The following is a 12,491-nucleotide window of genomic DNA, read 5'->3' on the forward strand; positions in this document are numbered from 1 at the left end:
GTGGTATTGCATCTACACAGAACTAACCCATCTAACCACTGAACCTACATCACATCTATCTACAATGGAGGAAGCCAAAGTCCATCTCCTGCGAGTCTCCCCTCCATTTCCAGGCGGTTTTGATACTGCTTCAGTCGTGCCAAATGCAAAGGGCATGTCTGATCAAGAAATGCAAGAAATTGCCGCAAGACACAACCACATAAGTGGGTTCGTCTTCCCTGCACCGGCAGGCGCAGACTATCTCGACTACGAGATCCGCTTCTCGGCTCCATACTACGAAGTAGATATGTGCAGCCATGCAATGATCGGAACAGTGTGGCTACTATCAAAGCTTGGAATGATGCCGCGGGACGACGTCCGTATGATAACCAAGGGCGGTCATATTGAAGCAAGAATCAAGAAAATTACAGACAATACTGACAGCGCAGAGGATAGCATCTGGGTTGAATTCTTCCACCCGAAACCTGCCTTCCTTAGTGATGTGAGTCCTGAACACGCCAAAGCCATACTGTCTGATTTGGATATTTCGAGAGACGACATGGAACCTGGATTGCCAATCCAGAATGTTGGCACACACAAAGTGAAGACGCTGCTTGCGGTCAACTCGGTTGAAACATTGAATTCTTTGGAGCTGGAGCACCGTCGTGTCAAGAAGCTTTGTAACAAGGTTAAAAGCACTGCGTTGTATGTGTATGCTATCGTCGATCGCAGACAGCATGTGTATGAAGCGAGGCAGGTCCCTAGACATGCGGGATATTGGGAGGATACTGCGAGTGCCTTGGCTTTTGTGCTGCTGCTGAATTGTTTTATCAAACATGCTGATCCGAAAATCAAGATTAGGCAGGGTTCGAGCGAGGGCCGTTCTTGTGAGACTAACGTGAGGTTTAGGAGGAGGGGGGATGAGCTCGTCGGCACTTGGATTGGAGGTACCGCCGAGTTTGAGACTGAGAAGGAAGAGATCGAGAAAGAGGAGACCAAGAAAGAGGAGACCAAGAAAGAGGAAACCGAGAAAGAGAAGACTGAGAAAGAAGAGACTGAAAAAGAGGAGACCGAGAAAGAAGAGACTGAGGAAGAAGAGACTGAGGAGACAAAGACCACAGAGGACGATACTTGGTAGATACTGGAGAGACACGGGGTGATATTGTTATGAACATCTGACCAGCGCCTTATACAAGTCTGAATTGAAACAAATCCAACACATTAACCTGTGCCAACGTATTACCTGCCTGGTTAATTTTGGAGCCTTGAGTTGATTCAAAATATAAAATCAAGGATAACCAGGCTCGGGGAGTTGTAGTTACAAAACTAGACCTCGATACAGCCTATCCTTGTACAAGTTCGCGAGTGGCGACAAACCTACACGCTAGTGGTTTAGCATCGCACTTGACAGGTCATAGCTACGTGCCTTGACAAGGATCTGAAGTTCTAGACAAAGGACAAACACAACCCAGCTTGCGATTGGCGGAAACTACCCTGTCCATACGTATAACGTTAAACGTATCGTTCCATGGCGGACAAGGAATCAGCCAGGTTTCAGATATGTCGGCCAGACGTCACTTCGTGACACAATGCGATATAACTCTTACTTAAAAGGGCCTTCACACTCCCTTTTTAACAGTCATCAAATCTAACAATTATCCATCAGATTCATATTCAAAAATGGCACGTCCACCTCAAAACAAGCATCCAGCAGCAACCTCTACTGAGCTGCCCACTCTACACTGGACCCCGTCTATCACGCGGTCAATCACTTCATACTCCATGCCTCGCCAAAAAGAGCCCCTAGTGTCGAGCTTTGGCAATGCCACCGATGCCACAAATGACCAAATCCGCGACTACCACCACCAACTCAAAGCAACTCTCACAAATATCCTCAATGACGACCGAATGAAGCACAATCCTAGTGGAAGTCGCTGTGTGCAGAATATACTGTTGGAAAACGAGCACGATATGCGAAACCAACGAAGACATTCGCTGAGCTCATGTACTGCTAAGCGAACGATGCTATTTTAGATGTACCAATAGTACGGAGTACAAGAATGAACATGCTTTTTCTCACCGCGGAAAATGAGTATTAGTAGATTATTTCCAGTCTTGGCAAGTTGTTCTTCGGTAGTTCCAGAGCAACGTGGGCCACCATAGCCATACATGGTTAGGCAGGTCAATTTATTTTCTTTGTTCGCACGCCAATTGTGACAGGGGCTCTTGGTGTTGGGTTTTTGATTGGCCGGTGAATATTGGCCTTGCGAGGGGAAAAGGACCTAAAATAAATCTCGCTAGCCTGTTTTATCAGGGTTGCATCTTACAGCCATAGGTATTATACTCATTTCTTTCTGGTTTCGTTGATCTTGCTATATACCTGCTTCTCTTGCGTGTACAGCTAGATTGAAAGAGAATTAAATTAATGTTTCTCATACATTGGTCATATCTCCATGCTAAATACGCAAAACAGGGTATAGACAAAATCACCATGCTAATATCAACAGAGAATAGAATTCAGTCGCCATGCATCAAATCATTGTGCGTTCTTCCACCCAAATCTAAAGGATAAAAGTGAGAAAATGTACTCAAAAAAAAAAGATAAATCGCAGATAGACTCACCTCGATCTTCCCCATCTCACTTCCCTCCCGCCGAGCGACCTCTTTCGCCGAACTAACCAGCAAATCCAGATCTTCCTGATCTACCATGGTAATCATGTCTCCGTCATCTTGCACCTTCATTTTCAGAGCATGCTTGAACCCGAACTTTTCACGAATGCGATTTTCGAATTCCCCAAAGTCAATCTTCGGCCCAATCATGATATACCTAGTATCATCGGGAGCGTGCACTTTCGTTCTAAATTTCTGAATATCGGGTCTTCGCGGATTCGTGTGGCGGGAGTATCGTGCCGGGGAGCGAGTACGGCGTTGTTTGGTTGACTGGCTTGGACCAGCCTGGGGAGCGGCGACGAGCTCGAAAGCGCCGTCGTTGGGATTTGTTGAATTGCATATATCACTGGCATATTCCTCCTCTTCATCGATGTATTGGGGTGGTTGGTGGCGGGACCCGCGACCCCAGCCTGTGTTTGCTAGATTGCGCTGGCTCGAGTATGGGTCTGTGTGCCCGTAGTCTTGGTCCGGCGAGAAGTTCTGATTTGGGTTTGTGTCGCTGAGGTTTCTGCGGTGACCGGTTTGCTCGCGGGGTAAGCTGCTTCGGCTGCTGCTTTCCTGTGAGTATCCACGCATGTTGTTTTGTCGTGATGATGGCCCACGCGGCTCTGATGCTGTTCGCGTCGTTCCTATCCGTGGCTTCTCGGTGGATGAAAGTTCGTGTTGGGAGGGTCGGCGCTCTAGGCTGGCACCCGCTCGATCTAGGTCTAGACGTGGTGGGCGGGCGCCTCGGAGAGATGATGATCGGTGGTGTCCGGGTGCTGATTGGCTTCCTGATGCAGATGCTGTGCTGACTGAGCGGTCGTCTGGTGGTGGTGTTGGGGGGAATACGTTGCGGTTCAGGGGTGGTTCGGATTGTTGACGAGTGCGGCTGCTGAGATTTTGGCGTACCAAATGGGATGCGGCAAAGGAGACTCCTTCACGATTTTGGAGGGCTTCTTTGTCAATTGCTATTGGGTTCCATTGGTGATCTGATGATTGATTGCGGTCCGATGCAGCAACTAGTCGAGCTTTGCCTAGGTAGTCTTTTGTCTTGAGATTCTTGACTTTGGCTGCGTTGGGACGATAGAGAACTCCCACGGGAATTGAGAAGACAGTGTAACCCTAATATCTAGATTAGTTTGTGTTGTAGGAGATTAGTTGAAGTCCACATACATCTGCATTCTCGCGAATAGCATCGTCAATCACATCATGATCTGAGGTAACCTTTTCCTTGGCTGCATACTCGAGGTCCTGGATGCCTGGGTTCATTTGCCGGAGGTAGATATAACAGAGACCTCGGTTGAACAGAACCTCGCATGAAAAGAGGCGGAACAGAAGACCTAACTGTTCATAGTCGATGGAAGTATTCCCTCGCAGATACAGCAAAGTGTCATTAAAGTTGGCCAATGCTTCTTCAAAATCCCCAAGCAAGAAGTTAGATACACCTTGCTGGAAGTAAGCAATTGCCAGATACCGATCTAGACCGACAGCACGTTGGTAGCATTCTACCTGTACCAAAATCAGTTAGCTGGCGGGGGAAAACATCCCATGAGGTCCACTTACTGCTTTTTGATGCTCGCCTAGCGTTGCGTAGATCACTCCACAGTTGAACAAGATCTTTGATGTATCGGCAATCTGATCGAAGCACCGCAGGGACTCTTCGAATTCTTGATTGTCATAGGCATCAAGGGCCTGTACCCATGTTTCGATTTCCTTTTTCAACAAAAATGTCAGCATGCTTAATATCCTGGGATCCGATATATTTACTTGTTTGAGCGACATTGTCTCGGAATTCAGCCCACTATTGGGTTTCTTGTGCCTAGATGATATAGATTGGGGAAAGACTTTGGAAGTACTTTCCATCCAACTCTCTAGGGCACGATAATAATTTTGTGTATGTCCGCCAGTTTGTCGCAGGGGTTCACCAGCGCAAAGCCGGGAAAGCACAAGTATAATATAATCAATGGTCAAGGGCTCAGTCGGTGTGACGGGAAAACCTTAGGGTTGGTAAAAGGGGCCAAGAACAAGTCTGATGGGGGCGGAAGCTGCGGGGAGAAAGACTCGAGTCAGTAGTCCGTAATTCCGTGAGGTAAAGCGATATGTCGATACTGAGAAGGCTGGATATCAGTTGAAATGTATTTATAGAATTTAGAAGAGTCAAATACGATTGAGGAAGTAATTGGTTTAACCTCTGATTGTTGGAGAGTGGAGATGAGGGGGCGACCCAGCAACTTGGACCCCAGAAGGATTGCACACACGTTAGCGGGGATAGGGGGAATGAAAGAAAAGTGGGAAATCAAAAAAAAAAAAAAAAAAAAGCAAAGAAACAAAAGCCCAAATCTCAGAGAACCTGCAGAGGGGCTGCACGGAGGGGCAGGGGGGAGGAAAGATGTACAGACTGGGTAAGGCTACTCAGACCGACAGAAAAGCGAGTGATGGGACCAAAAATAACCCGCTTTGCTGCAGTAATTATGCACCTCTCGGTCAATAGGATCTCACAGAAGGATTTTCGTAGTGCCGCCGAGCCTGTGAGTGGGCAGATTTTTTTTTCTACATGGCATCGTATTGTGATCGGTGACCCCAACACCTTGGAATCGGACAATATTCTATGGGCTTTGACTTCCCAAGTATTTTAACTTTTATTTTTTGACTCTATTCTTGAACTGGGATACTGATTCATCACATAGAATGGACCACATCTGGACAGTGCGGGGTGATTTCCTCTTGGGGATTTTGAATCTGGTCTATCGCGTGGGAAAATTCACGATTCATTGGTCCTCGGGCCCCCCTGTCACCTCAATTCATTCCCCGCCACGGCGCTTGCAGTGCTTTATTTAGAGTTGAACAGGGCCCGAGTGTATCGATTCCCAACATCTCGCTAGGAATTCCTGAAAAGGAAGCAGAAATCTCTGAGATAGTGAGCAGTTGCTCCGTACAATAGACCTGGAGATATCCTCCTGAAGTCCCTGGAGGCCGGTGCTCCCTCCACATGGCTATATATACACTCCCCGACCTTTCCGTTTCTGTTTTAGTGCTCACCCTGGAAATTTGACCTCGGATGTTCCAAGGTTAAAATTGAGATGTTACAACAGACTGATTTGGTCCTCATCTTGTCTCATTGAAGTGAAATACTTGGTATCTTGGACTGAAAGTGACGCATGTTAGGCTTGCCATTGCCTTCTCGCCCAGCCCTAGTCAGTAATTTACTCGGGTAAGAACGGCCAACCCAACATACCACCGAATCAGCCCATATCAACACCCCAAAAGTAAGAAATGGTTCTAGATCAATTGATGTCTATGGACATCCCTTCAACTTTCAACATCCAATTTACCTACAGCTACAGTCTACCTAAACTAACCTTGGAACTCTGGATGTTACCTAATTGTTCACTTCCCATGTTTCACTATGGAGCCGGCCCGATCCGCCCACCAGACATTCCAAGAGATAAACCGTTGGACAAGAGACCATTATTTGGCGCATACCGAACAACCGAACAAAAGAGTACTAGGCATAATGATCGACGGATCAAGCATAACAATCTAGCTATGTTGGTCTCTCTACTCCGTAGGGCTCTCAGACCCGCACCGCCGAAAGGCTTACTCAAATGCCAGGAAGGATATTTATATCGCGGTGCAGTTTCCAGTTCAGTCCGAAGATTTGCAAGCATCTTCCAATTTCGATAGCTCAATCCCGTAGCTAAAGAGATCAGCGCACTCTAGACCCTGATATAGTCATGAATCATAGGGCAGAATCCTACTGTAGTACGCGATCAGCGTACGGGGCCTGCAAGGCGGCACAGCGGCATGCAACATGTAGAGGAAATAACTCATCACGTGGAACCACAAAGAATTCGGTGAGTGTAGTGTTCTCAGGTTCGATCTGCATATCGTAAGAACAATCCATCATTGGGTGGATAAGCAGCGGCAGGGGTTGGGATGCTCCGGGATGCAGCAAACGTTTCGGTCTCCTGTTAAGCAATCATGTGCAGGAGTTAATGGCCAATTGAAAGATATCTAGGTGTACAAAATTTAGATATAAAGAAACAACGGCGAGTTGAAAAACTCAAGTCACGGATGGTCGCTCTGTACCATCTAGTGAACGCCCCCAGATCGTCATACCAATCATCATTAGCCATCAACGACGTCCTTTTGCTCAAGGGTCTACCACCCTGTTTTATATTGTAGCCCAAGCGGGGGGAACAAGGGATTCAAAAAAATCGAACGAATCAAGTAGGGGAATAGCAAACATCACTGCAACTTGCGGTCATGAGGCTTCACCCATGTAGGTGACCTAGAGAGGTGGTCTAGAACAAGTATGGATTGTTAGTGATACCAGCTATGTATGTACAGAGCAAGCCATATCTATTAGTGAAACGTAAAAAATGTTGATAGAGATATTTTTGGATCATGAAATCCAGCAAAATCATATAGTCAAGGAAGATCTCGACAAGCTTGGGCCCAAGATCATTCCCAAATCGACTGAAATTATGTGCCAACACTACGTATAAATAAGATTTGAATCTATTTTGAGCATATATTTACGCTCCAACCAACAAGAAAAGAATAATAAAAAAAGATAAAGGGTCCGAACCGCGGAACGCGACCTGGCGCACGAAGTCTGGGGGTCCTAAGCGCGAATAAGACTGGGAGATATTGTTAGTTAAATGAATTAAATGGTATTGTGGAGCTGAGGAGCTTCTGGCTATCGAGCACCCGGGCATCTTATGAATTACTAACACTGACTTTGATACTTCCAAGGTTAACCTCTTCCCATCCCTTCCCATTTAGGCTTATAGGCCGTTACATGACTCGGAGAATTCTCTGAGGCTAAGCCTGATGTGGCCACAAGCATCAGGGCTGTCACATATCCATCGTGGATGGACCACAATTTTATGTGTGTACTCCGTACTTTGTGTACTTATGCACGTGTCGACTACATCGGATCAAGCATGCCCAGATATACGATGGCGGCCGTGTTTTATCCTCGTATACCCATCGAAAACGCAATAAAGGTGGCGTGTTGTGCCTTGGCTGTTTGTCCAAGTCATCGCTCTAGAACGAACGCCTCGTACCTCTTGCCAGCTCGCAGTGGACAACAGGTCATATCTCCAGTGGCAGTCCGTGCAAGGAAGATGGAAAAGCTTGCAAGCTCTTCTGCGGAGATATCACTTAAAGTCTATCATACATCCACATAGATGTGTTTCAGCCACTTCCAATCACATTCATATCCAGCTCTTTAACAGTGATAGAACAACCTGAGGTGCATTTTGATAAATATCCCAATTAATATGGGCTATACCAAGCTTCTCAATATGAGAAACCCTTTTGCTTATCTTCATGTGCTAATCTAATCAAGCAAGGAAACCGAGCAGCACGTCGATATATGGCACACGAGGATACATCACAAGAAGTAACGTCTGCTTTTATGAGAAAAGCAAGCATGGACAATCTATTTATATCGGAAATTAACTACATATGTAGCTAATACCGCTAGCAGAGGTTAGGGATGTGATCTCCACGTGGAATATGGTTGGTGATCAAGAACCCCACCCAGGCGCTTAAGAGCTTTTTTTTGGACTAGGGACAAGTCCTCGGATGTAGGAGGGGGTAATTCCGTATTTCCATATTTCCTTGGTACTTTAGGGCCAGACTATACACCGAGCGCTAACTACATTAGACATCGAACAAAATCCAGCCAAGCTCCAAAATTCGACCGAGGATATCACCAGTCGAGTTTGATTATTTTAACGCTCAAGATGACTATAGAGATGAAAATGTGCAGGGAATAGTTTATTTACAGCTTAGCAACCATCTTGCTGCCCTGCTGAAGCAGAATAGCGGCATCTCCAACGAGCTCATCAACGATAGCCTTGGCAGGCTTCTTCTCGTTGACAACGGCGGCAACCTTGCCCATCAGGAAGGGACGGGCATTGTCCAGAGCATCCTCATCGGCATCATCGGGCAGGTTCTCCATATCGTGCTCGACGGGGATGATACCCTTGGAGGTGAGCTCCTTGATCTCCTCGTGGCGGTTTTCCTCCCAGTTGACGATGTAAGGGTTCTTGCGAACGCGGAGGGGACGACCCTATATCGTCTGTTAGCAACCTGAACATATTGGCAACAACATAGTCACGGGATACATACAGTGAAGATAATGGTACGGATGTTGTCCTCAAAGTTGGAAGTACGGACAGCCTCCTGGTGAGCGACGGGGGCACCGGCCTCATCAGACAGAATGAAACGGGTACCGATCCAGACAGCAGAGGCACCGAGCATCAGAGCAGCAGCAACAGATCTACCGCTGTACAAACCACCGGCTGCGATGAGCTGCACGGGCTGGCCGGTCAGAGGGCTCTTCTTGCCCTCAAGCAACTTGGCAACGGCGGGGATGAGGATAGTGGTGGGGACATCACCAGTGTGGCCACCGCCCTCACCACCCTGGGCGCAGATGATATCAATGCCAACATCCAGGGCCTTCTGGACGTGCTTGGGGTGGCCGATCATGTTCATGCAGAGGATGCCGGCACTGTGGAGCTTGTCGACAACAGCCTTGGGGGGTACACCGACGGCGGAGACGAAAAGGCTAGCCTTTTCTTGGATGATAATATCGACGAGTTCACCGAGCTTGCCCTTGGTATAGTCATAACTATTTACCGAAACAAAACGTAATTAGCAATGTGTTCACAATGGAAAATGTACCACACCGAACGAAGGTTCTTACTTGGTCTTGCGGGCGCTGCCGCCAACCTGGGGGAGGAGAAGGTCGACACCGAAGGGAGCGCTCTTATCGTTCAGGTAGCTCTTAAGCTCAGCGACTTGTTCACGGAGCATCTCAGGGGTGTAACCAACACCACCGATCACTCCAAGACCACCGGCGTTGGTGACAGCGGCAGCCAGCTTGGGACCCGCAGCCACATTCATACCTGCCAGCAGGATGGGGTGGTTGATCTTAAGCAGATCAGTGACCGGGGTACGGATTTGTTCTGTTTGGCAATCATGGTTAATATCAACATTGAGGCCATAGGCTCACGTGTAAAAGCGTCGGCCATACAGGAATGGAGAGATCACATGAAAAAAGGCATCTGCGCACGAGCAAAGTAAACAAAGGGGAGAATCACTTACGAGGAGAAGCCATTTTGAATATTTGTGGAGGAAATGTATGGGAAAGGGAAAACCTGGGGAAGAGGAGGTGCAGATGGGGTACGACCAACCTATAAAGCAAAGTAGCCTCGGTGGTTCAGACTCGCAATGATCTATGAGCCTCGGTCCACGACCCCAGTGACCGAGATTAGTCATAACATTACCACGAGGTTGGCCCCTGACGCGGGGTTTAGGGGCTGACACCTGAGGCACATACTTGGCAAAATCTCACGTGAAGTCCAAGGTGCACATTTCGCTCATGACTTCTATTATTTGTCACATGTACAGATGGAAAAATCTTTTTATATTACTTCTTTTTATGTGGAATGGTCGATTTGCACATTATACAGCTTTTTCGCCCTACATATTCTATATTTTGCAGCTAATTATACGTACCTTTCCACGGAGTAAATTCAACACCAATAAAGGCATCTAAAAAGACTACCGAAAAGGGTTTAAAGCCCCTACCTAGTACATACCCTCGGACTTTTTTCGGCATTTGCTTTCTATTGAATCTCCTACATGGTCGGCAGCCATAATTCTGAAAATGATGTCTATATCCACTTTCGAAAATCAAAAGGCTGAGTCTTCCTTCATATTGAGCTTTGCCCCGTGGAGAGGACCTCAATAACTCGGAGTTTCATCCGCAAAAGTATTTTGATAACTATAACTAAGTATAGGTAACTATATATTAGTGATGGATATATAGTAGTGTATGCTCTAATGTACCTGTTGGAATAGGTAAGTCATGATACACCCTCTCCGCCTTCTAGTCGGGTGATTTCGACTGTGGTAATGATCAGTACGTAGTACCTCTGCTCGAAATATCTCCTCTCTAGGCTCTGTTGCAATTGTAAGCGCAATCAGAGTATGAAAAGCTCTTTTCCTCGAAGAGGGAACCTTGTAGCGTTTGTGATACAAACACTACCATGTGTCAGTGAAACCTGCCAGTAACTCTGCACATATAAGATTGATACTGTGGTAGGGGAGAGAAAGAAAGAGTGAGAAGCCCTCTACAGTATTGCTGTCAGATCCCTCAAGGCACCCATCATCCCATTTCGATCCATATATGTACTAGTCTAAAATATGTAGCTATTTCACTTCCACAGGGTGGACTCCAAGGTACGTAGATGGTCAGAAGTTTGATGCCAATTGAATTGAGTAGCACGTTGGCCTTTCAGTTGTGAAGTTGGCCATACCCTTCGAAAGAATTTAATGGTATTGTAGAAGTGAACCTAAGGGAAGGCTCAATATCAATACGAAGAGGCATTTGCGTGGTTAGAATAGCTTCAACCCTGAGAGATAGACGGTGTCGAGACGTTCTTGAAACCAGTGCGAAACTAACTCTGGAAGCCCAAGTCGGACACATACCTCGAGAATAGATTAATCCTAGAGATAGTATATGCCTAAGGCGGAGAGAGCAGCTCAGTGAAAATTACGTCAAGGAGCTTCACAGGTCGCTTGATTTCATTAAATATAAATTTACCTCCCCGCAATTCATAGACACGTATATTAAGTCTTGATAGATGCATGACAACAGTGAGAAACTTAACATCAAAATCATACCTACGCCTAGATAGTCAGGGTATGTTTTTCTTTCAACACATTCCAGAATGTATTTTGCCAGTGACACTTGGTAAGCAAGCTAGCTCACTGCTAAATAATAAACATCAACACTTCTGCAGAAGGCTATATACATATCCAAGATGCAACGATAGTTAACACAAGGAGGTAGTAATATACATATCCAAGATGTAACGAAGTTAACACAAGGAGGTAGTAATATACATATCCAAGATGTAACGACAGTTAACACAAGGAGATAGTAATATACATATCCAAGATGTAACGACAGTTAACACAAGGAGATAGTAATATACATATCCAAGATGTAACGACAGTCACAAGGAGATAGTAATATACATATCCAAGATGTAACGACAGTCACAAGGAGATAGTAATATACATATCCAAGATGTAACGATAGTTAGCACAAGGAGGTAGTAATGTTCTGCAAATCATAAGAAACAAAAAGACAAAAATCCATCGGTCCAGCCGGTATCAAGAAAGAAAGGAAGTGAAAAACGAGAGATGCTTATAGAGATGCTTATCCAAGAGTCAGAGTGAAACCGGCGTCCAGCGAACAGGAGTAGGTGTTCACGTCATCGGGCAACTGATAAGCATCTTTGCAGTTCACGTCGCCAGGGGCGCAAGAAACGGACTTGCAGCTTGGGTCGCTGGGCTCCACAGTGAAGCCAGACTTGACGAAATCGGAAGTCTCATCAAGATCAATGGAGGACATATCCCAGTAGAGAGTATCGCCATCCTGGGTATATTCGAACTGAAGAACGCTATCCTTGTCCTGACTGGTAGAGATCTTGATAGAGATACCACCACCGTTGTCGTTGGTGGTCCACTTCTCGCTGTAGTCGCCACCGCTGCTGAGTGTCTTCATCTCGCCGGGGTCGGACGAGGTGGTCCAGACGTAGAGGTCGGTGCCCATGTTGTTCACGATCTGGAGAGCGCCGCCGCCACTGGAATCGCGGGTCTCAACGGCACCGGATTGGTTGGATCGAGCCATGTGGGGGAGGGCGGCTGCGGTGGCAGCGAGAAGGCCGGTAAGGAAGACTTTGACGTTGAAAGTCATGATGGAAGATTGTAGATTGATGGAATGACAGTGGTTATACACAAGTGCTTCTGTGTAATAGTAGTAATGGAGG

The 12,491-nt window shown here is 46.5% G+C and overlaps 5 protein-coding genes across 5 annotated transcripts; 2 read left to right on the forward strand and 3 right to left on the reverse strand.

Moving 5' to 3' along the window:
* Window positions 1-64: 64 nt before the first annotated feature.
* N7479_003560 (PhzF family phenazine biosynthesis protein) lies at window positions 65-1,117 on the forward strand (the record flags this gene model as incomplete). Its single annotated transcript, XM_057251257.1, has 1 exon — window positions 65-1,117. One exon carries the CDS (start codon window positions 65-67, stop codon window positions 1,115-1,117), a length of 1,053 nt encoding a protein of 350 aa, XP_057110582.1.
* Window positions 1,118-1,659: 542 nt separating this feature from the next.
* On the forward strand, window positions 1,660-2,013 carry N7479_003561 (uncharacterized protein; the record flags this gene model as incomplete). The annotated part of the gene is made up of 1 exon (XM_057251258.1): window positions 1,660-2,013. The coding sequence occupies one exon, from the start codon at window positions 1,660-1,662 to the stop codon at window positions 2,011-2,013; it is 354 nt and encodes a 117-aa protein (XP_057110583.1).
* A 497-nt stretch (window positions 2,014-2,510) lies between these two features.
* N7479_003562 (putative PB1 domain protein) lies at window positions 2,511-4,368 on the reverse strand (the record flags this gene model as incomplete). Its single annotated transcript, XM_057251259.1, has 4 exons — window positions 2,511-2,540; window positions 2,602-3,753; window positions 3,805-4,140; window positions 4,195-4,368. 4 exons carry the CDS (start codon window positions 4,366-4,368, stop codon window positions 2,511-2,513), a joined length of 1,692 nt encoding a protein of 563 aa, XP_057110584.1.
* Window positions 4,369-8,425: 4,057 nt separating this feature from the next.
* N7479_003563 (NAD(P)H-dependent flavin oxidoreductase) lies at window positions 8,426-9,766 on the reverse strand (the record flags this gene model as incomplete). Its single annotated transcript, XM_057251260.1, has 4 exons — window positions 8,426-8,716; window positions 8,776-9,277; window positions 9,353-9,614; window positions 9,754-9,766. 4 exons carry the CDS (start codon window positions 9,764-9,766, stop codon window positions 8,426-8,428), a joined length of 1,068 nt encoding a protein of 355 aa, XP_057110585.1.
* Window positions 9,767-11,878: 2,112 nt separating this feature from the next.
* N7479_003564 (uncharacterized protein) lies at window positions 11,879-12,418 on the reverse strand (the record flags this gene model as incomplete). Its single annotated transcript, XM_057251261.1, has 1 exon — window positions 11,879-12,418. One exon carries the CDS (start codon window positions 12,416-12,418, stop codon window positions 11,879-11,881), a length of 540 nt encoding a protein of 179 aa, XP_057110586.1.
* Window positions 12,419-12,491: the final 73 nt, after the last annotated feature.

Source organism: Penicillium vulpinum (assembly GCF_028829585.1).
Source record: "Penicillium vulpinum strain IBT 29486 chromosome Unknown utg000002l_segment0_segment0, whole genome shotgun sequence".
NCBI classification, from domain to species: Eukaryota; Fungi; Ascomycota; class Eurotiomycetes; order Eurotiales; family Aspergillaceae; genus Penicillium; species Penicillium vulpinum.